The sequence below is a fragment of the Cyclopterus lumpus genome, chromosome 7 (assembly GCF_009769545.1).
Source record: "Cyclopterus lumpus isolate fCycLum1 chromosome 7, fCycLum1.pri, whole genome shotgun sequence".
NCBI classification, from domain to species: Eukaryota; Metazoa; Chordata; class Actinopteri; order Perciformes; family Cyclopteridae; genus Cyclopterus; species Cyclopterus lumpus.
Window position 1 is genome coordinate 10,661,086 of NC_046972.1, and position 23,752 is coordinate 10,684,837.

The window sequence follows — 23,752 nt, forward strand, 5'->3', positions numbered from 1 at the left end:
ATTCAAATAGAGTAATATAAGGTAAATATGGAAGGTTGAAAGAAAAAAAAAACAGTTTCACCCAGGACAGAGTTGAAATGCCGGCTTTCTACACAATTACCATGGATGCAGGTGCAAAGAAACAAGTCAAAAAGAATCCAAGGCCATGTCAGGTACAAGTTTGTGTTAAATGTGAAGACATAAGGCTTTCTGCCCACGATGAGTGTTTCTGAATGCGGTCTTTGAATCCTGTTTTGTTGTTTTGGTGGCTTTATGTGTGGTTAATCTGTAAACGTTCATTCATTACCGAATGTCATTCTTAAGCTAAGCTTTCTGTCTGATTTATTAATTATATGAACTTAAAAAAGGTCAACATTACGCCATTTTTTTAACTTGTGTCTAGGGTACATAGAAGCATTGCCGACCTCTTTGTTTTTGTGGCGTATCAGTACTGTGGAGATGTTTTGACTTTGATTTCCCTTTTTTATTTATGGTTCCTAATTGTTTATTTTGTTTTATTTCCAACAAAAAATTCTGCACAAAGGTCAAGTGTTGCTTTAAAATAACGAGTAAGACCATACAGTAAAATATACTGTATGTATGTTGTTGTGATTTGAAGCGATGTCCCCAACTGGGAGACCGAACTGTGGCGTCCTACTTCCAATTTGAATTTGTGTCAAACCCAGAATCTGAAAAATACATGAGCAGAGCGAAACATTTCTTAGCAGTTGCTCTCACACAGCCGTTTGGCGCAATGACACAAACACTACCTGTTACAAGGTACTCGACCAGTGCACAGTAGATAATACCAGTATCTACTTGTACTTTTTATACCAATACAACATCACACTTTTCTTGTCACTCTCAAGATCAGAAAAGGAAATAATTGAGTTCCCCAGAAATGTGTAATTCCAAAAATATTGATGAAGAAATACAATTAGAGCTCTGGGTGACAATGCTTGGCCTTTCTGTTGTGCCTCCTCGGTATTTTGATGTCTGGGTGATCTCCGTGAGATCGTGGCCGTAACGTTTTCACATTGAAAAGATATCAGCAGATCTTGATATGCTGAAGCTGTGCATGTACAATATTGTTTGGTGCATTTGTGTTTTCTAAATGAGGGAGTTAATAAAAACAATTCACTGAGGATTTTCTCTTGGATTTCTTTGAATTATGTGTGGCACGGTGTCATTTTCAGCATCAGCAGTTTTAGTGTCTTTTACTGCAGGAAGAATGTGAGTGGTGCCTTGAGGCACCATCAAAGCTATAAAATGCATAATATTATGAAAAAACATTTAAATGAGAGTAAATGGCAGCAGTAATGTCCTATTCCGTGGATAAAGAACACATTTGAAAATATTTTTGCTGCATATAGTATCTGTTTTAATATATAATAGGAACTATCATCAAAGAGAATCTAAAGTTTTGAATCCATCTCAGAAAATACACTTTTGGAAAGTAGGCTTTGTGCAGTAGCTTTTACAAAGAATACTGAATCTTTCTTCTTTTATTAGAGCATATATCTGCTAAAGTTAAGATGCCTTCCACTAAAACAAGGGAATGACATGAAAAGCTACTGTGAAATATTGAATAAGCCAGTGTTGCAGAGATGCTTTTAAGATAATAACAGGGAGAGGACCCTGTGAAGAGATCAATAGGAAGAGGAAGTGAAGAAAAGAGAGGTTTCTCCCTGCACACCCCAGATCATCCATAATGAGCTGGTTTGTCAATACTTCGGCAATGGCTCTTCACATGCTATTGACCGCTGGATCACAACACTAGGCTACTGTATAGCCACTGAAGAGAGATGATTAGTATACCCACAGCATCACCTCTATTGCTGAAAACTGCAGCGTGCAAATATTCAGATACGGATCAGATATTGGCTAAGACATGATTAGTGTATGTGACTTTCCCCTGTAGCACACAAATACAGTGCAGATGCTGTAGCTTAGTCTCCATTTTGCAAATGGCAATACTGCCCCCTCATGGTACCAGCATCCTGATGCAACACTGTGGTCAGATTGGATGAGTGAGTCAATACAAGGGAGGCAGTGTCTGCAGTGACACTGCATTGGATGAACGGGTACATGGAGGACCAGAGCCTGGCGATGCAGTGGAGTAATGACAAGATGCATGACCAATCTTGATTTGGATCTCAATCTGAGTGGTGGTAATCAGCACAACATTAAAATAAAGACAACCTAAAATGTTGCAGGTATGTCGATTAAACTTTATAAATGTCATGCATGAGTTTAGATGCAAACGCAAACATTTTACATGCGATCATGTCGCAAATTGTCAATAACGTGTAGATCGTCCGTCGTGTTGCGGCCCGACCCCTCCACGCTGCCAGGGGGCGCTGTCTCTGTCTCAACTTCCTTCCTGCCAGCGCAGAAGAAAACATTATGAGCAGGAGCCGCTTCCTGTGGCTCACATGTACACAGCGCCCAACAAGATGATGGATTCACCGAAGAGTAATGACTCCACAAACAGTGGCCTTCGAGACTCAACTTCAAAAGCCAACGACGAGGAACAAGACGAGCTGTGTCCCGGTTTTAGAAATGCGGATGCTTTTGTGAAAGTGAGTGAACAAACCGAGCTGGCCGCAGCTTTCGAGTTGAGCCTAGCAGTCAGGTGGGCAACGTGGATGTGCTTGTTGGGAGCGGTGGTCACGTTATGAGTTAGCTAGTTAGCTGTTGGTGGAAGACGTGCACAGCTATCTGTTGACGAAAGATGTGATATATATATAGATATATATATATATCTATATATATATCACTAGCTACCAGTTACTTTTAAATATGTAACGTTAACTGCCACATGCGCACACATGTGGCAGTTAACGTTACATATTTGAAAGTAACTGGTAGCTAGTGTTCGACGACAGTTGGTGCGTTAATTGGCTAAAACGATATGTCTTTTCAAGGTAACGAGACGTGTTTTCATGTCACGGTACCGCTTTATTGTGTCGATTAATGGTTTTGACTCCTCTCAAAGCGATGCTCACTGACTCAAGGACCATTGTGAGTTGAGTCAAACTCAAAGAAACTATTAAAGAAAACGCATATCCAAATTTGAAAAGGTCATAATAAAATGACTAAAACAAGTCATTCCAGTAAATTGCATCCCTCAAACGCTGTGTTAAATATGTATCGTTAACTGCCACATTTCTGTGTAAAGCCTTTTATATTAGACGTCAAACCAAAAAAAAGCAACACTTAACAGACACTGCAGTGTTTCTCTTGAGTTTAGATGTTACTCCACTTTATTATATTGGTATTGACTAACCGCTCCGCCTGTCTCCCCCTGCAGTATGGATTGGGGGCCGTATTATCTGCCACCAAAGCATCCGCCTCCTTGCCTCAAACTGGAGACGAGGATGATTTCTATCGGAGTTTCCCGGGATTCCGGGAGTTCTGTGAAAGTCAAGGGGACAAGCTCTTGCACTGGTGAGTGTGAATATGTGTGTTGCTTCACTCTGTCAGACTTGAGTTGTGTCGCCCCGCTTTGTTGCACACTACCAGACTACACACTGGAACATCGCTCTCTAGGGCTGTCCTCGACTAAAGAAAGTCTCAGTCAACTAACACTTGTCAGATTTAGTCAACTAATCAATTGCTTTGATTGACCGATCTATTGAACTGAGTCTCCCCTCAAAAGATCACACGAAGCACCGATTTAAATCTTGAGAGCCCTATCAGTCTCATAGTCAATTTACAGCCACTCAACATTTCCTGATTACGTTTATCCAACTAAAAAAACCCATCACATCCTGTTTCGATACTAACTATGTTACAATGTTGCCACACTGAAAGCAAGCCGCAGACATGCAAACACAATAAATTCTCTCAACTGTGTTCCTGTGTTAGCATGAGTCAGATAATGCAGCACCACGGCTGCAGATCTCACTTGAGAGACCAGAGCAAGCTGACGGGGCTGGAGGAGAGGTTTGACTTGGTTGTGGACTCGAACGACGTCATTCTCGAAAGAGTGGTATGGCCTACAGCTTTTGGTGTTTGTACAAGTTTCTTCATGGAAAAAGTTTTTTTCAAGCTAACCAAGCTCTGATATCTGATTTGCAGGGGATTCTTCTTGATGAAGCCGATGGGGTGAACAGGACCCAGCAGCCTGTCCTGCCTGCAGGGTTTCAGCCTCCCAAGATTGTAGTTTCCAGCTGGAATCGCATGGTTGGTTAAATAACCTCTCAGCTCCAATACTACCGATGCCAGTTTTTTTGGGGGACGCATTAAGGATTAAACATGATGTGCCAATCCTGGCATTAAAGCACTGGAGAGGTTATTTTGAACACTTGGTTATTCATAACAGCCCGATACACCGTTTTGTAAACAATGCTTTTATCGATCAGGGTTCAGGCTCCAGAAGTCGTTCTGAGACGTTCCGCCTGCTCCATGCCAAGAATGTTGCGAGGCCTCAGCTGAAATTCAAGGAAAAAGTTGACAACAGCAACACACCATTTATTCCCAAGATCTTCATCAAGCCCAATGCAACAAAGCCTCTTTCTTCTTGTAAGTTAAAGCTACTTCCTCACACCTGTTGGTGCCGTGAAGTCATAAACACTTGTAACATATCTGTTCTCTTGCTCTCCAATCGTAGATTTCACCAACAAACAAATTCGTAAACAGAGACCTGAGGACCTTGATGTCCCAGCTGCCCTGGCTGACTTAATTCACCAACAGAGGACTCAGGAACACGTTGAAGACATGTGAGACTTGTCTCTCTTGTAATGATAACATTCGGTCGTCTTCTATTTCTCTTTTTCCGTCTTAACTTGTGATTGTGATCCACGTAGGTTTGCACACCCATACCAATATGAACTGGATCATTTTACAGTACCAGAAGGCCTTCTGTCTAAGCCAGAACCGCAGGTTGGTTATAGTGCTCCTATAATACTGTGATCCTCTCATTCTTGGCTGTGCTTCTACTAAATGTGTCGGATTATTTTTTTTAGATGTACAAGCCAATATCGAAGACCAAGTGCTCCTTCATTGACTCACTGGAGGACCTGGTGGCTCTGAATGAGAAGCTTTGCAAATTGTCTGAATTTGCAGTGGACCTTGAGGTAAAGGATTATGAGAAAGTTCTTGGATGTACGGGAAGTAATGTCATGTGATCCAGTACAACAGCCAAGCAACAGATTGTGCCTCTGTGGGTTATAATGCTGATATGTTGTGCCAGGAAGGCATTGATCACAAATCCTGTAGGTTCTTTTGTATAAATGTTTTATTAACACTCTGTTCTCCATCGCAGCACCACAACTACAGGAGTTTCCTCGGCCTCACCTGTCTGATGCAGATCTCTACCAGAGAGGAGGACTTCATCGTCGACACCATTGAGCTCCGCAGCGAGTTGTACATCCTCAACGAGGCATTTACTGATCCGGCAATTGTCAAGGTAATGGAACCGCTCCACAAATTGATTCTTCCTGTGTCCCATTCTATGACTTAAATTGTCTACAGGGAAAATGAGATTACATGTCTGATTAGATTATTTTTTTATTGGAAGCTGCACAAGGTTTTTAGTTTTTACGAATTACAATTTGATACAACCATGAAGTGAACATCAGAGAAAGAAAGTGTGTGGTTGTGTTGCGTTACGTAGGCTTGAACCGCAGAGAGATCTGTGAAAATAATCCACGTTTCAAATAACTGTATTTATTTTTGTTATCCAGGGAGGTTTCAGCTGAATATGCCTCTCTCCTGTTCTCAGGTATTTCACGGCGCCGACTCCGACATTGATTGGCTCCAGAGGGACTTGGGCTTGTACGTCGTCAACCTTTTTGACACGCATCAGGCCAGCCGAGCTCTGAACCTGGCCAGACATTCCCTTGACCATCTGCTCAAACACTTCTGCACTGTGGACACAGACAAACGCTACCAGCTGGCTGACTGGAGGATTCGGTAGGACGTTTTAGAGTTATTGTTTTTGATTAATTGATGGATAGAATTCCTTTTAATCTCGTATCTGGAAAATCCAAGATTGTTTGTAGTATTGCTCTTAAACGATATTCTTGACTAAGACATGTCCCATCTCTTGGCCTTGTAGCCCCTTGCCAGAGGAGATGGTGCAGTATGCCCGGACAGACACCCACTACCTTCCCTACATCTACGACTGTGTGAGGGCGCAGCTGTTGGACTTCAACCACGGCCAGCCAGGTCTGCTGCAGAGCGTCTGGAACAAGAGCAGAGACATTTCTCTGAAGGTGAGCACAGATCTCACTTCATACAGCGTTGGGATTAAATCAACAGGTACTAGAAAAATGCTGCACTTTTTTTTTCTTTTCTTTTTTCTGTGGATGTTCAATCAGTGCTGATGGTTAATATAGTCCGTTGAAGCAAAAAAATTCCTCAACACCCGCTATATTAACAGAGAAAGCTGATTTTCTCCTGCTCGCAAGGCATTGTGTGCTACTGATTCCCAGCCAAAACATGGTGTTGCAGCAAAACTTGGAGGCTTCGCTGTCCGAACCAACCAAAAACTCACATTTTATATTTACACAACAACAAAAGTGTTAGGTGACAAAAATACTCACTCAATTGTCATCTGCCCTCTCAACCCCCCTGATCTTGGTTTCCTGAAGCAGCCTCCAGCACACCTCACAGCAGACTGGTTCCCTTCCTGTCGTCATCGGGGGCCAGTTTGAGTGAAATGCACCACCAATCTGTTTGCTCTCTGCAGCTCATTTCTTCGGCCCAACACACTCTGGCTTGAATTAATCCGGCTGAATATTAGTCAGCCAAAACACTAAAATGTGTCCATAATGTCCTCTGCACACGTTTTAGGATGCCATTTTATCTGTTGAAGATGTAACTAGTTTACAATACAAACCGAGAAAAGGACATCCAGAATTTGTAATTTTTTTTTTAATGAAAGGGTCTCAATTTAATACTGATGACATAAGAAAACGAGATCATGAGCAAGAGTATTAGCTATTTCTATATAGTTATTATTGATGCTGGTTATTGGTGCTGGAATGAAGTGTGCATCGGGAAATGTTCACCAGACAGACGCAGACCCTCAATTGTAGTATGACTAGATCCGACCACGTGTGCGTGCGACCGTTACAAGTCTGCAGCTTTCCACGGAACAGGGAAAGTATATCCAAGGCTTGATTTTGAACGAGTTTCGTCATTACGAGAACCGTAATCTAAAGCAAACGCACTGCATTCAAATTGGCACGTAAACATGTCGCAGAACTGCAAATCCAACCTTCTTGCCCGTGTAGAGAATCCAGAGTACTCTACGACTGCCTGTCGAACGTAAACGCATTAACATGAAATCTCTCAATCGCACACAAATCTGGCATGAGTTTTACACAAGGCGGAGCCTTTCTTTCCCTATACTGGCTACCCAGAGTAGTCCGAGCTGAAATAAGCTGTAGTTCTTCTCGGCCATGCGTCACTGTTGCGTCGCATTACGCTGCTGGATGCTGGAAGTACATGACATTTTGCAGCAGGAGAATTCAGCTATTTTAGTTATTATAACACACACTATCGACACTGTTTGGACATCCACATAAAAAGTGTCAACGTTGCCTTTTAAAATGGACTTTGCTGAGGGATGTTTCTCCTGGCTGTAACAATTCCAATGAGAAGTAAGCATAACTTGACCGTTTTTGTTTAGTAATCTAGACTGAGTGTTAACGACTTACTGTACTTTTATATTATACATCATTATTGGTTATCAGACAGTGAGAATGTGTATTACCTTTTTTATTACGGAGGTCTTCTGCTAAGTTTGGCATCAGAGTTCATGGTGATCCCTTGTCGGCTGAAAGGGATGCCAACTATTTTGTTTAATCTTCACTTATCAAGGCATTCCTTCTTATTGAGATCTTTTGTTTTCAATGTTTTTTTCATTTTACGCTGTCGTTACAATTAAGTCATGAAATAAAAAGACATTGACTCATCGTCTAAATTTCCATTGACAGAATTGGCTCGGTCTAATAGTGGTGTGGTTTCTGTATTGCTGTCATATTTGTATATTTTCTTTTCTGACATTTGTCATGAATCACAATGTGCCTTCCCTCCGTACAGAAATACGTGAAGCCCATATTCACAGAGGAGTCCTATTTGGAGCTGCAGAGGAAGCAGAAACGGTCTTTAAACACCCAGCAGCTCACTGCCTTCAGACTGCTGTTTGCCTGGAGGGACAAGCTGGCCAGGCAGGAAGATGAAAGCACCGGGTAGGCTGTTTGGAAATGGATGGACTCGCTGTCCTGGAAATCTGCTGGAGCCGTTTTCTTATTTATAGTTGGTGTCCAGCCAGAATTGGCAACCCAAATGTGGGTTGCCAATTCTGTGGCAATCTCCTTGCTTTTAGAATCATTCAGTCTTTCTACATCTGTCTTAACATGGAGTTATTTGTGTGTTTTTAGATTCACCCTGCCCACTCACATGATGAACAAGATATCCGAGGAGCTCCCAAGGTAAGTTGAATAGATTTCCCACTTACTTTTTGATTCATTTGCTTTAGTGCTGTTCTCACAACAGGTGAATTTAGTGTTATTCATACCCACCAACCAAGTGTTTTGTCTTTATTGACTCAGGGAGCCTCAGGGCATCATTGCCTGCTGTAACCCTGTACCCCCACTGGTGAGGCAGCAAGTCAATGAGCTGCATTTGTTAGTGCAGCAGGCCAGAGAAATGCCTCTCCTGAAGGTAAGAAGATGGTTGGAACCAATGTTTCTTGTGGCGTAATATTAATGTGAAGTCACTTGTCAATGAAGGTACCTAAATCAATCAAACATTGCAATGTTTTCTAAACTTCACACAGGCGGAGATTGTAGTTCCAATGACAAAAGGACTCACAACTATAAAAAAGGTTGGTTAAAACCAGATGGAATTTTTTGATTTTGCATTCGTAATTTTAAAAATAAACCATGACTGGAATCAAATTAATGGGATTTTGTATAATTTTCCAGCCAGAGGTCACAATGTTTGGTCCTCATGATACATCCAGGGTCTCTGAGAGCGATCTTCACCACTGTTCCCGTGATGGTAAACTGGATACACATGCACGTTCACCATTGTATTTGGGATTTTAATATTCTATCCCATTAGGTCAAACAAAACTTTCCCTTTTTTCAGAAATGCCTGTCAAACAAGGGATGCTCTTCTCAGAGGATGAGGAAGAAATGGATGTTAGTGTCCGGAATACAAGTGGTCTCGTGGCAACTGCTAAAATCACACAGTTTGAGGTAGATGTCGACTTCTAGTTTACTTTATTCAGCCGGTCCGATTTGCATGCAGCTGTTTTACCTCATGTGATAACTCTGCATTCTTTTTGAAGGAGCTGGAAACACCGAATGACCAAGACTCCCACTCTGTGGCTCAAATGAAAGCCAGACGTATCATTGAGTCTTTTGAAAACCCTTTCAGAATGGTACGGTATGACATGGTTAAGCCTCAGTATTGTTTGCATTGTATTTTATTCAACCGTACACAGCATTCAACCATCTTCCTTGTAATTTCAGTACTTGCCCTCCAGTGGTGTGCACATCAGCAAGAATGCCAAGTTTGACCAGTCTTCGAAAATATATGAGGTAATCAAAAAGCGCAATACATCCAGACTTCTTCATCTGTGTTTCCACTTAACTACTAAGTTTGGATTTGTTTTTTTTAATGTAAAGTCATGCTCTCAAATTGAAAGAACACGCTCTATATAATAAGACCTTTCTTCAGAAAAATCATACATTATTGTTTACTTTATCCTCTGGATGAAATTGTCCTGTTATATAGACCTCAGCTTTGTGTAAACAAATACATTTAAAAATGTTTAAACTTGCATCAGCTGTGGTAGTCACATAAATGTGAAGTTCTTTGGTGATCCGAAACTATAGCTTCTGTTGCGCTTTGCATTAAAACTCAGACTTGAAAATCAATGACAATATAATATGTGATATCAGACATTAAAAATAACATGTGAAACACTTATTTACAACACTGTTTCCAGACAAAACACAAGATTTAAAATGTAAAACTAAACAATGCAATTGCGGACATCACCACATATTTAATAAGAGACACCCTCATCAAAACATAGTAGCTAATTCATATTTTTGGGATTCACCAATATTAAAATGTTTCTTTCATCCACACTCACTCTTGTGTTTTTTTGTTTTGTTTTTGGACACGATTTGATCTATTACATTTTACATTCACCTTCAAAAACTAATCTGAAAGCTGTATTTGTTCTGGGGGAAAAGGAGTCGCTTGATGTTTGTACAATCTGCTGTTATGCAGTCAAACATAGACATGCAAGGACGCACACTTTTAGACTTGGCCTTTTAAATGTTTTAGAGTGTACGTTTTTTTTTAGTTTATCAAATATTCATAAACTTGGAGGAGGCTGTACGTTAAAATAAAATAACCAACCATCTCACATTTACAGATTAGTAAAAGATGGAAACTGCAGAGTATTGAACAGCAACAGAAGGAGTTGGAGGCCAAGAGAGAGGCCAAGAGGAAATCCAAGGAAGAAGCAAAGGAACGTTCGAAGAAAGTGACAGGTAGTCAAAACTTGCTCTAAATTTACACTTTTTCTTAGTAACGTCCCTCATTGTATTTCATTGTATTACATTTAGTATTGTTTATTTCCGCAGAGGAAAGGAAGCAGGCTAAGCAGAGCTACCAGGAGTCTCTCCAGGACGTTGCCACTGTTCGCCAGCAAGCAGCGGTGAGTTATTTGCTCTCTTGGCCGTCCATGTCCTCGATGCTAGGCTTTGCACTTTTTCAACTTCGCTGTGGATGTCCCTGTTGGGAAGGTACATATCCATGAAAAACACAAGTGTTATATTCAACCAGGAGCCTATCAAAGATAGTGCTGTAATAGGCAGCAATGCCCCCATTTTCTGAAGACTGATATTTCTTCACTGCAATATGGTGACTTGCAAGCGAGCAAACTACTGCTGCCAGTCTGCAGCTCAAGCATGCCGGTGGCCTTTTAATATTTATATCTGTCACATGAGGTGCCTGGGGAAAAGGAATGCGCAGCGTGGGATTGCAGCATTAGAGACATGACCCCTCACTCATTAAATGCTTTTCTTCTCTCCCGAGGAACACCAATAGCTTATTTCTGCCCAAAAGCCCACTTCCTGTAGCTCCATCTGTCTGGGCTATGTATATGCACACTCCTACATGCTCTTGCCACAACTCCGATTTGAAATGCTCAGTTAGACAAAAGTCTTAGTTTTTCATCTTCAGTTCTTGGTGCTGGGAGGCAGAAAGAAATGTCTCCACTCTGACCCTGGTGGCTGAACCACTTCCCCTCTACGAGGGCACACAGCGGTGGCATGCTCCACAGCAATCCATTGTGTGATGATGGATTAAGTGAAAAGTTAATTTGAAGCTGAAATGGCGGCTTCAAATAAACATGTTGGTGGCATGCATTATAGTCAGAACTGTTGGCAGCAGAACTTGAGAGTAACACTCCTCAACCTGCCAACTGCTGGCAAATATTGGCTCTGTCGGCTAACTGTGTTCCAGCCGATGCTTTGTCAGTGAAGTGTTCTTGTCTCATTTCATTTTGAAAGAAAGCTTGCTCCTACTGCACTGATTGTAGGTTCTAACATCACTGATTTTCTCCTTTGCCTGAGTCATGTTCATGAGCAGTTGCCTCAATACAAAAAAAATATGTTTTAAAAGCATGTTTGATAAATAAATCAGAAATAACACATTACATATGTGAAGATTCACAAGTGTGATGCCCAACCATAAATATGACTTAACTATACATATAAAGAAGAATGGTAGATTCTTGTGAGTTTGACATGAAGCTGCAACCCCCGTATTATAGCTAGTTGGTACATTATATGGAGTGTAACTTAACTCTAAACTTGAAGACTGGCTGCACATCTTCTATGGAAAGAGAGTATTGTTGCACTGATTCCAATCGGTTAAAAGATTACATAGTTTCTGTGCCTGCAGAAACCACAGAAATAACAATGTGATGGTGCAGAGCACGGCACCAAGTGAGTGTCAACCTTTTAGATGGCAGCAAAAGCTTAATTTTTGACTGCAGACTTTCATCACTGAGTCAATATAATGTTGACTTTAGTAGGTCACTTGCTTACCATTCTTTCAACTATATTTTTTTTTTTTTTTTTTTTTTTTGAATGATATGCAATTTAATAGTGCACAATAAATGGATAAACCCCAGAATTTTTAAATGTCAAACAAAATGTAAAAAGTAGAAGGTTGTTTGATTACTGGTATAACAAAACTGCACCCACAAACCACTTGTCCTCGAGCTGGGAACACTTATCCAACAGTGATCATTAGCTTGTTGGTTTACCGAAATACATCTTTTTTAAGTACACATTTATTTGAATGGTTATTCTAAGAATTGCACAGAATATAATACTGACAAATTTCACTAGGAATCTGCAAAAGGCGACGTAAAGAAAAGGGAGAGGGTTGCCAGTGAGGTTGGAGAGTTAACTCCCAAACCGAGTAAGAAGCTGCTGAAATCTGCAGAGAAGCCCGAGAAGAAGGAACCGCCTCCCCAAGACGACTTCAATCCCTTTGACTACAGTCAGTCAGACCTCAAAGTATTTGCTGGTAGGCATCATGTCACTACTTACTTTACATTCAGCTAAGTGTACAATATTGTATTATAAAAATGAGTTCAACTCGGTGCACCTGCTTTGTTATTACAGGTACGAAACCAAAGGACAACACACAGTTTGATCCAAATCGGCAAGCTGGTTTTAAGAAAAAGGTATTTGTTTATTAATATAGTCGTAATAATGAATGTGTTTCTAAAACTATACGTATTTCAACTGTGCATGACGAATTTAAATCTTTAATTCAACAGAAAAATGCCAAAGGACAAAAATCCAGTTCTGGACCTGGAAACCGAAGTATGTCGTACATGGCTGGAAAATCCGAAAGGTAATTATGTACAATATACAGTAGCTTTTTTGCCGCAAATTCAAACATCTCAGTATGTGAACCAGTCTGTCTTTTTCTTCTTTACAGAGGAGTCCGGCAAAACTGGCCCAAAAGATAAACTCTCGTTCCAGCTCTCTTTTTTTTTTTGGTCCTATTTTAAAGTTGTTTTTTTTCCTATTCTGCAAAAACAGTGTTCGCATTTTTTTTTTTGCCTTCTTCAGAGTGAAATTCAGTAATTTCAATATTAAATGAATTTCAAAGTGTATTTTCGTCCATCTGTGGAACAGTTTACTCTGTAAATATGTGGAAGCACAGACCTCTTTATAAAGATGATTTTAGACGAAAAAGTTCTTGTGTCCATTTTTATTGTCAATCAAACTTTTGGTGGGGCAGTATCATGAGGTGTCATAGTTATATGGAGCTTTTTTCTTGTCTTCATTCAAGAGAATGGTCTTTCAATTTGAGACCTCGAGCTATTGATTTCACTCAAAACCCTGTCCTTGCAATCAAATATCCCCTGCATGTGCTTTTGATTTGCTCTGCTTCTGCTCGAACGGTATGTTTGCACACATATATTATATATAATATATTATATTGGGCCTCATGCAAGAACCACTCCTCCAAATGGATTAATTCTTAAAAGGCCTGTCTAGTGGTTTAGGAGAACTTTGAATTTCCTCTGAGGTAGGAGCCATATTTATAAGTGGTCCTGACCTGTCGTCGGAGTCATGTGCAATTAGTCTATTATTCAAACAAACACATTTCGTCAATGGCATGTATATTTCATAAAAATGTTGCTTTAGAAAATCCTTTATAAATGACTTCTTAATTATGTTCACCATATCTTCTTTGCAGTTGGAATTATAACATAAAACATTGTCTATTGATGCGATTGTACAAAATGACATTATCAATATGAACCTCTCAAGCTGCAAAACGACAAGTTCTGCACTAATTGAAGGTTAATTTTTGTCTCTGCATATAATGTCAGTGGGAAGTGTAAATGGGCTCTTCATGGTGAGACCGTGCAGAGACATGGATGCTTCTTTCCATGCAGGTTTATGCAAGTGGCTGTACAGGAGAACATCCTCTAATGCAGGGGTATTCAATAAAATTCAGCGAGGTCGAGTTAGAGATGTCCTCATGCAAAGATCCGCGACATCACAATGTCACATTTTAGCTCTATGATTTTGTGCCATATGTATTGAAGTAGCCAACAGTTGTATTAACGTCTGTATGTCGTAAACCAATGACTGTCAAATGAAATAAAGAAAGTTCAATTGAATAACATCGAAACAATATTTATTATTACAGATTTCCAATTGAACTGGATAAAAATTTAAATAATACATACTCTAATAATAAATACATTATTATGCAGGACACTGCACTTGGCTGGTTTTATTCTTACCTTTTTAGAAAGATCGTACTCGGTCACCATAGGTAATCACTCGTCTTCTCACATTACCTGTGGTGTACCACAAGGTTCAATTTTAGGTCCACTTTTATTCTCTATCTACATGCTTCCACTCGGCCAAATCCTCCAACGACACAACGTATCTTTTGATTGCTATGCAGACATTACATTACATGTCATTTAGCTGACGCTTTTATCCAAAGCGACTTACAATAAGTGCATTAAACCATCAGTCCAAACTCAGAACAACAAGAATCAAGCAAGTACAATTTCTTCAATAACAACATAGACGACACACAGATATACCTTCCGCTGAGACCTGGTGACCCAGAGAGCCTGGCTGCTGTCTTAGATTGTCTCTCTGACGTTAACTGCTGAATGGCTCAACATTTTCTTCAGCTCAATAACTCCAAATCAGAAGTCATATTATTCAGTTCCCCAAACAATAACACCAGTCTCATCAAGAGTCAACTTGGTCCCCTGGCTGCTTATTTAAAACCTGTTGCCAGAAATGTGGGTGTAATGTTTGACTCTCAATTACATTTTGAATCACAGATAAAAAAAGGATGAATCCTAATTTATTGGTGAACCCTGACCTCTCCTCTACCAGTCTTGTGTACAGAGCAAATAGTAAAAGATACAATTGCATTACTTATCAAACAAAGGGCCATACAGTCTGTTGACATTCTTCAAAGAGGATAATCATGATAATAATCCATTTTATTTGTATAGCGCCTTAAAGGGTACTCAAGGCACTTTACAAACAATAGAAGCAACAGCAAAACAAAAAAAGATCACTTTTTCAATAATATCACAGCCAAAATGCAGATTTAAATTAATGGGTTTTAAGTGCGGTTTTGAAAGTGGCGAATGACAGAGATATCATGAATACGGCCAGCATGTCAAACTAAAGGTCTGATTGGTTGAAGACTATGACAATCAATGATAACGTCCCCATGTACTTTGAGCTGCAAAGGCTACCTAGAGGGCCTCGGGCCCCTCTTCTTACATAGAGAGGTGACATCTGATTGGATAAAAGCTCTCCTTTAAACAAGCTAAACTGGAAGCCACACTGCAGCCTGGAAGCAGAGCAACAGAGGAAGACAGCTGACAAAATAAGCTAATAGGGAAAAATAATGACAATACATGCATTATATTCTGTTTTAAATCAAGCCTTTATTTTACTTGAAAAAAGAGAAGATAATGTATTTATTATTAGAGTATGTATTATTTATAATGTATCCAGTTCAATTGGAAATCTGTAATAATAAATATTGTTTCGATGTTATTCAATTGAACTTTCTTTATTTAATTTGACAGTCATTGGTTTACGACATAGTTGAATACCCCTGCTGTATTTGTTCTGGGGGGGGAAAGCAGTAGCTTGATGTTTGTACAATCTGCAGTCAAACATAGACAAGCAAACCATGCAAAGGCGGACACTTTTAGACATGACCTTGAAATGTTTTAGAGTGAAACGTTTTTTGTTAAAGTATTTACAACTTTAGTGGAGGTCGTACGTTAAAATACAATAAACGAACAGTCGTCCTCCCTTGTTTTCTAATCCACGCATGCGCGGTGGTTCCGCTTCACGTGGGCTACAGCCTTCGGGCGTCGCTGCTTGTGTGAAAGTCAAACAAACTATACGCGAAACGATTCGTCCTGGCGTCCCATTGGCTCACGTACCGGTATGTCACTGACGTCGGCGGCATCCCATTCGCTATATAAGGAGGCGTTACGTTTAGTCAGACGACGATCAAGTGTCACTTGTTCACATTGCCACACTTTCAAACACGTTAGTGTTATTTGTAGCCGTAGAAAACTGCCATGGAGCACATAAAGGATGGGTGGTTTACGGAGTCGTGCGCGCTGTGGCCAGGCCAGGCGATGAGCCTCCAGGTGGAGGAGGTCCTCTACCAAAAGAAATCCGGGTTTCAAGACATTATGGTTTTCAAGAGGTGAGTACTTAGAGCGACACAACTTTGCTAACGTCGCTAGCTCTTAGCACCCGCCAGCAGTGAATGACTAACCCGAAGCTCGTGGGGGTTTTGAAAAGTTTTTAATCCGCTGGTGACGTTCGCTCACCTGCCAGTTGTTCCCTTTTGTCCCCGAACAGGTTTGAGCTCGCGAACGAACGAACTAACGCTAGTTAGCTAGCTAACGTTAGGTTGCGAAATGAGCACCCAGTGATAGCTCGGGTGGTGGGATAACTCTGAGTCGATGGAGAGTAACGTTTACGGTACCCGATATACTGACAGGCGAGTCTCTTTTAACAACGTCTGCAATTCAACTTGGCTTTATTGCCATGAAGGGGAAAAAACAACTGAGAAAAAACATTGATATTATTATGATTGTGTACTTTTTTCCTTTTGTATGCGTTGGGAAGATGAAGACAACACTAACATGTGCTGCCTCTTGCTCAAGTTATGTAAACATACGTTTTCAAATGTGACGCTCATACTTTGCCGTGATGCCACTTTTCAGTAAAACCTATGGGAACGTCTTGGTGCTGGATGGAGTGATCCAGTGCACAGAGAGAGATGAGTTCGCCTACCAGGAGATGATTGCAAACCTCCCACTGTGCAGCCACCCTTGCCCCAAGAAGGTATTGCTCAATGTTATTGTTTGGGTGAATGAAAGCCACCGCAGTCAGGCGTGACCCAGGATAACTTGCATTTCTTGTTTTGATAAGTTGGATTGTTTGACTTTCACAGGTGCTGATTATCGGCGGTGGAGATGGCGGAGTGCTGAGAGAAGTGGTGAAGAGTCCACTCGTGGAGTCGGTGGTTCTGTGTGAGATCGACGAGGTAGAAGCAACAATGCTGCGGAGCATTCTCACTCACTCACAAACACACCGTTTTATCTCCATTCCTTTGCTTTCTTTGCCATACGTTATATTGCACCCGAGCAATGCCTGGTCGTATTGGCGGGACTGTGGCTCAGTGGTGAGCAGGGTCGTAAGCGGTTCGATCCCCGGCTCCGCTAGCCCATGTCGATGTGTCCGTGTGCTAGACAGTCCTGTCTAGTTAGTGCTGATGGTCCTTCAATCAGTTTATGGATGGATGTGAATGTGTGCATGATGTCATGTTGTGTTAAAGTACTTTGAGTGGTCGGAAGTACAGGAAGTACAGGTCCATTTACCATGTTGTCATCTGTGTAGGAAGTTATTAATGCATCAAAGAAGTTCCTCCCAGGGATGGCCAAAGGGTTTTACAGTCCCAAGCTCATCCTCCATATTGGAGACGGCTTTGAATTCATGAAGAAGAACCAGGATGCCTTCGACATCATTATAACCGATTCCTCAGACCCTGTTGGTGAGTGCCACTTTGGAATTGTTACAACACCATTTTCTTTGCCAACTGTTAATGAAGGCAGTCAATTTCGAGTTCTAATTTTTGTTGCAGGACCTGCTGAGAGTTTGTTCAAGGAGTCTTACTATCAACTGATGAAGACAGCGTTGAGAAACGGTGGCATTCTATGTTCCCAGGGTACCGTTCACACTTTACTTGTACTTTATATTTTCACTTTTGTGTTAACATTTGGAGACAGGCTGGCGAGTAATTTTAGAAAAATTATGACTATGCTACGCCCCCTTTTCAAGTTTCTACTCATTAACTCACCTGGAGCTGTTATGTTGTATTTATAGTCTAACCTCCAACTCTCTCAAGATGGGATGATGCTTTAAAAGAAAAAAAGTGCAGGCAGGAAATGAACATGCCCTTCCTTCTCCTCTTGTGTCAACTTTACAGGAGAGTGTCAATGGCTCCATCTGGAGCTGATAAAGGAGATGCGAACCTTCTGCAAGACCCTATTCCCTGTGGTGGACTATGCCTACAGCACCATCCCAACTTATCCCAGTGGCCAAATTGGATTCATGCTCTGTAGTAAAAATCCCGTAAGTGTGCTCGTCTCTCCGTTTACCATCCACCACCTGCATGATTGCCTTTGAGTGCCTCTGCCTTTTTTATTCTAGAACCTTTCGGTAGCTAAATAAACTTGTCCTTGTGATGTATGTCAAATGACTGAGGTGCCCCCTTCACTTTTGAATTAGGAAACAAATTTCTTGGATCCAATGAGAGCGCTGTCAAAAGAAGAAATGGAATGTATGAACCTTAAATATTACAACCCTGAAATTCACAAAGCATCATTCGTCCTGCCTGAGTTTGCAAAGAAGGTAAATGTTGTTAAAATCACTTTTACATTAAATATCAGTGCACTTAAAAACTGACACATATTTGCTTCCTTTCACTAAGTGTCTTCTTAACCATTGACAGGTACTCAATGAAGCATGACCAGCAACAAAGGCCCATGTTCATCCTCTACCTGGCCCTCAGACCACATAAGTACAACCCTCTAAGGCTTCTTCTCCTCAACACGGTTCAGCACCACTGACGAGGGTCGCCTCCTTAAGATTTTATGGATGGGGCACCTAATATGAAAAATAATAATAATCAGTGGGCAGGAACTTGCTGAGTTATACAGGGAGAAGTGTTAGTTGTTTCCTTCCTTCCAGTCTTACACGCTCTTGGTGTTTTTATTTATTTTACTGATGTATTTGGTTTTTCCTTTTTACTCTTAATTGTTTTATCAGCATTTTGTGAAGAGCAATTTATCGGCTCCGGGTTGAATGGGGAGAGCGTTGCCGTCAAACCTGACCTCAATCTGAAACCGTGTACTGTCTATCGGATTCACTGCATCCACACCTTATGTAATTCATTACCATACCACAGTACATGTTGATGTACTTTTATTTGTAATGTTTATTATCAGTTTGTGCTCATGAGAAAACGCACAATCGCCATCTATCATGATATTCACAATACTAATGTGTCCTCTACACAAAAACCCTATAGTGCCTGAAATTGGTCGTTTGTTGTTGGTAGGGGGAAAAGACTTGCTCTGTATCGAAGTGTACCAGGCACACAGTGGCCTAGAAGAAAGCTCATGTGTCCCTTATCACCAACACCAGTAAGATTATATACATTTGCTCAGCTTTGACCATCAATTATAACAGTGTTAAAATGAAAATTGTCAAAAGAAATTAGATATGGCGTTGGAGTTTTGCAATGCGAAAAAAATGTAATTGAGGTGTGAATTAATTATGCAATTATAAACTTGCAGTATTATAGAGGGCTTGTATTGTAGTAAGCCTGTATGCTGAGTCATTGGATGGTCAAAATTTCAGTCATACGTATTAGCGCAAGTCCACATGGAATCTGTTGAGAAATATCTGATCAATGAATTTGTGATTTATTTTTTTTAAGTACTGTAATAAATTGGTAACATAAAATGGTTCTTTGTGTTCTGTGTGCATTCGGGCATATGCTTTATTTGCATTAGCACTAAAAACAGGGCAAAATTGCAGTTTATACATTTCTGATATCTCTAAAATGTGTTGATTATGTGCTGGCTTCAGGACCGCAGAAAAATATGTGGAAGTAATGAGATGTTCTAGGTCTATCTGCCAAACCATCTGCACAGCAATGGCACCGGGCAATGGTCAAATAAAATATTTATTCAATGTTCAATTCTTAAATAACTTACATTAGTTTACCAGAGTTGCTACAAATGCCAGTGTTCCAGGTCTGCCAAACCTGCTTATTTTTGAGCTAATCTTTACCAATTGCAGCATCACTTTCCAGGCGTGTGCAGATTAATAAGTAATGTTTCAGCTTCAACGCTAATGGGAAACCCTCAACGTATCTGGTGTGAACAGTGTTGTAGCGCCAGTGAGTTGCAGTTCTGCTAAGCAGGCACTAGATGGCATCCTTTAATCTTATGTACAAGCTGGTTCGCATAAAGGAATGCATTGAAATTATACTGTTCAAATTCATCAAATGCATATTGCGAGAATACAACGTATTTTGAGGTTTTGTCTGAATATTAAAGGAAAGCCGCTTTGGCCCCCTTTTAAGTTGTTCAGATCAGTCAGTGTTTTGCGATGTGAGGCGCCACTGTTGCCTTCAGTTGCATCAACTGTGGTGATTGTGTAATACCTCAGCCCTCGCTGGTTTTCTATTAAAAAGTGGCCAACCTGTGACAGTGCAGAACATTATTATTCGACCGCCTTTATTAATGCGTTACGGTGGCTGTAGCGAAGGTGGTTCGTGTTCATGAGTGTTCTACTGTAATATATATCCACATGTCTTCCATTAAGACAATTCACGGAGTACCCATACACATTTAATTCAATGTGTATTTGCTTTAATGATAATATCTGTACTGCAGTAACACAACTTTGAAGACTGTGTCTCTTGTCCACCAAATGTAGATGTCTCCAGTGCAGTTTTACCCACACATCCAGATGTACCTGTTTCATGGAAAACACTCAACACATAATCCTCGAATGATCTTTGAGTCGGTGTTCCTTTGTGATCCCTTTCAGAGAGCGGTTGAGCTGTTGTTTGAGTCAATATGTGAAGTGGATGTAAGGAAAATGGAGGCTTCCACACACATTAATAAGACCTGGGAGTCATCGTGCTGATGATTTTCACGTTGTGAAGTCTCTTTCAGCTCAGACTGCAGATGTTTGTAAGGAGACAGTTTGTTGTAGATTCTTCAAACACGCTGGATTGCCAATATATAGGCGTTTCAACAGTCAGCTAATCTTTGTATTGGCTCCAGGCCTTCTTGAGATCAGCAGTGTATGAAGAAAATACCTCAAACACTGTTTTGAAAGCACGACAAATCCATTTAAACATATCAACCGAGGCGTACTGGAATATAAGTATTGTATGTTGCCTGCCGGTAGCGACATCTAAAGACGTCAGAACAGTAAACCCTGTTAATTGTGCTATTTCAGCGATACATCCTGGAGGGCAGCTTCTCAAACACATGAAACCATTTTCTTTCTCAGACAAGAGTGTATGTGTTATGCTGTAATCAACTCTCTATAATCAGTTTTGGTGAGGAGTTAAGCTCGTATAGACCAGTATAATTGGGTTTAGAAGTAGTACACACAAATGTATTTTCCAAACTGTGAACTACATTGAATGATTCTGTTTATATACAGTATTTAGAAATAAATAAGTCTTCATGTAAGCTGCAACTTATGTGTCAGACAAATGCATACTAAACGTAACCATTTGTTGCCACACTTGTATGACGAATATAGACGAGCAAAAACTGCATTGTGCTTCATTAATATTTCAGTGGATGCTTTATAAATCATACTGTCCAGGGCAAAGCTCCAAAAAATATTAACTTCGCTGAAAAAAAAAGAAGGTAATTTACTCATTTTGATTATGCACTGGAAGCCATTTCTCACTTGTTTAATCCACAGCCTAGTCTGAATTAAATGGAACTGCAGCTACAGCCTATCGTATATCCAACTGGGATGTATTGTACCCTCACAGTCATTGCTACTTGCAGATTGAGAGTTTTTGTCTTACTAATTGGGATATAGTTTGTATTTGGTGGTACATTTATGACATCACTCTACAGTCTTTTCCCAAAACCTGCCTATGTTATCCTGACCCAAAGGCTGATTTTGTCTTTATTTCAGAGAACAAATACAAATCAATCTCATTTGATCCACTTAACTGCTCATGTAGAACAAGGGGAACCATCAACTCCATTGTACTCCCAGCACTAAATTACCAAAAAGGAATCGCTTTTTCTTTTAACCGCTATGTTTCCTCCACTAGATGGGTGATGAACATTTCCTCAAGGCACTTCCTGCAGTCATGGTCAGTGTCAGACCGCTCAATTGTAATCTGCAGGTGTCAGAGTGGCACATAGAGGCACTGCGACAGCAATCAGATGTTGGCTGAAGTTCAGAGCGAAAGAAACACTGGCACAAACAACAGTGATCAGTCAGCATTGTTGTCAGTTTATATTTCTTTTAGATATTTTGATTGCCGCGACAGGAAAATGTGACCAATGCGCTCTTGATTGTTCAAGACGTCTCGAGTACATTACCCAGTTGATGAGTTGTGGGATTGTCCACGTACCTGCCTGAAGAGGTCATAATTGTGATTGGCTGTCAAAATTGTCAATACATTAGTTACATGTTGATGCTAAAACGTGGTTTTAGCCCAGTGACGTCGTCGCCCTCTGCAGATGTTCCCAATGTGTCAAAAAGGTGAAGTGTTCAGCGGTTCCATTTGTTCTGTCCTGAACCCTTCATCTCCCCTCCTCTTCCACGCTCACATACACCCCTCCTACCCCCCGTAGCACCCTCCACCCTCCGTCATACACCCACCACCCTGTACGTCAGTGGCAGACCGTATAAAAGAGTGAAGGACTTTGGAGGTAGAGCAGAAGAAACATCAGTGGATTCCAAATCTTGTGACCAGCTGCACTGCACTTTCTCCACCACTCTCCTCTGGATCTCTGAGCTGCTCAGACTCCTGCACTCTCTCTCTTCCTCAAACACACACTCCTCTCTCGGCTCCGTCCCCTGCACTCCTGTCACAGCATGCAGCTCCTGGTGGTGTTAGCGACTCTCATGGGGGTTGTGTTCAGCATTAGAGCAGCCGCCGTGCTTCCCGTGGAGGATCGGAACTCCATCCATGTGAGCAGGGTGAGGAGATTTTTATTGTTCCTTTGTAGTTCAAATTGTCCCTATAATTACCACTGTCATTAAAGAGATTTTCTTTTTCTGGGGTAAAGGAAATGTTTTTAATAATAGTTATTATTAATATAATCATATGGTAATAATAAGTATAACTTTAAAAAGAATGATCTTGAAATAAAGATTGCCTGTGAAATCAACACAACTGAATCCAATTCAATTCAATTTATTTAACATAGCCCAAAATCACAAATCACAAATTTGCCTCAGAGGACTTCTGTACTCATTCGACATAGCTTGTGATATTTCTAATGTCTTTAATTCAGCCTGTTTGTTCGTACTATTTTAAATGTGAAAAGTAAATTATTATGATACCTTAGAATTCAATTAAGATGTAAAATATAAAAATCGTCCATCGTCTCTCTCCCTCAATGTGTTTAATAATAATCATAATAATTCATATGTATTGTACTTGTGGTCAGGAGCTGAGCAAAGAGCGCAAGGAGCTGATCCTGAAGCTGGTGTCGGGCTTGTTGGATGGAGCTCTGGACACCAACATGCTGCCCGGGGAAGCATCACCTCTGGACCTCGAGGAGCCGCTGGAGTCTCGTCTGGAGGAGCGGGCGGTCTACAACAGGCTTTCACTGCCTCAGCGGGACCGCAAAGCCCCCTGTAAAAACTTCTTCTGGAAAACATTCACCTCCTGCTAACAGTGCTCTGCCTCCCGGCCAGCTCCTCATGAACTGTAGTAGACCTCAGCTGTACATATCATCTACACCCGTCAGACATCGATGGACTTCACTGACACAATGTGTCTGTTTAAATATAAATGACTAATGTATCTTTTTATGTATACAATATATGTATTTATGTATGTAGCCGTTTCTTTAAGGGTCAACAATAAAGCATGGATATAACGTTTGAGATGG

At 40.7% G+C, this 23,752-nt stretch overlaps 3 protein-coding genes across 3 annotated transcripts; all 3 read left to right on the plus strand.

Moving 5' to 3' along the window:
* Positions 1-2,331: 2,331 nt before the first annotated feature.
* Positions 2,332-14,066, plus strand: exosc10 (exosome component 10). Its single transcript, XM_034537060.1, has 25 exons — positions 2,332-2,561; positions 3,293-3,429; positions 3,850-3,973; positions 4,063-4,167; positions 4,347-4,506; positions 4,595-4,703; positions 4,791-4,866; positions 4,950-5,060; positions 5,249-5,392; positions 5,708-5,898; positions 6,044-6,200; positions 8,035-8,183; positions 8,376-8,426; positions 8,547-8,658; positions 8,774-8,821; positions 8,922-8,997; positions 9,088-9,197; positions 9,290-9,382; positions 9,474-9,542; positions 10,391-10,508; positions 10,602-10,675; positions 12,378-12,558; positions 12,657-12,718; positions 12,815-12,891; positions 12,979-14,066. Exons 1-25 carry the CDS (start codon positions 2,415-2,417, stop codon positions 13,007-13,009), a joined length of 2,712 nt encoding a protein of 903 aa, XP_034392951.1. The 5' UTR covers positions 2,332-2,414; the 3' UTR covers positions 13,010-14,066.
* A 1,986-nt stretch (positions 14,067-16,052) lies between these two features.
* Positions 16,053-19,603, plus strand: srm (spermidine synthase). The gene is made up of 8 exons (XM_034537061.1): positions 16,053-16,266; positions 16,793-16,913; positions 17,023-17,115; positions 17,469-17,622; positions 17,713-17,796; positions 18,058-18,203; positions 18,360-18,482; positions 18,583-19,603. The coding sequence occupies exons 1-8, from the start codon at positions 16,136-16,138 to the stop codon at positions 18,598-18,600; spliced, it is 870 nt and encodes a 289-aa protein (XP_034392952.1). The 5' UTR covers positions 16,053-16,135; the 3' UTR covers positions 18,601-19,603.
* A 3,124-nt stretch (positions 19,604-22,727) lies between these two features.
* LOC117733787 (somatostatin-1B-like) lies at positions 22,728-23,533 on the plus strand. The gene is made up of 2 exons (XM_034537678.1): positions 22,728-22,832; positions 23,306-23,533. The coding sequence occupies exons 1-2, from the start codon at positions 22,728-22,730 to the stop codon at positions 23,531-23,533; spliced, it is 333 nt and encodes a 110-aa protein (XP_034393569.1).
* The last annotated feature ends 219 nt before the right edge of the window (positions 23,534-23,752 follow it).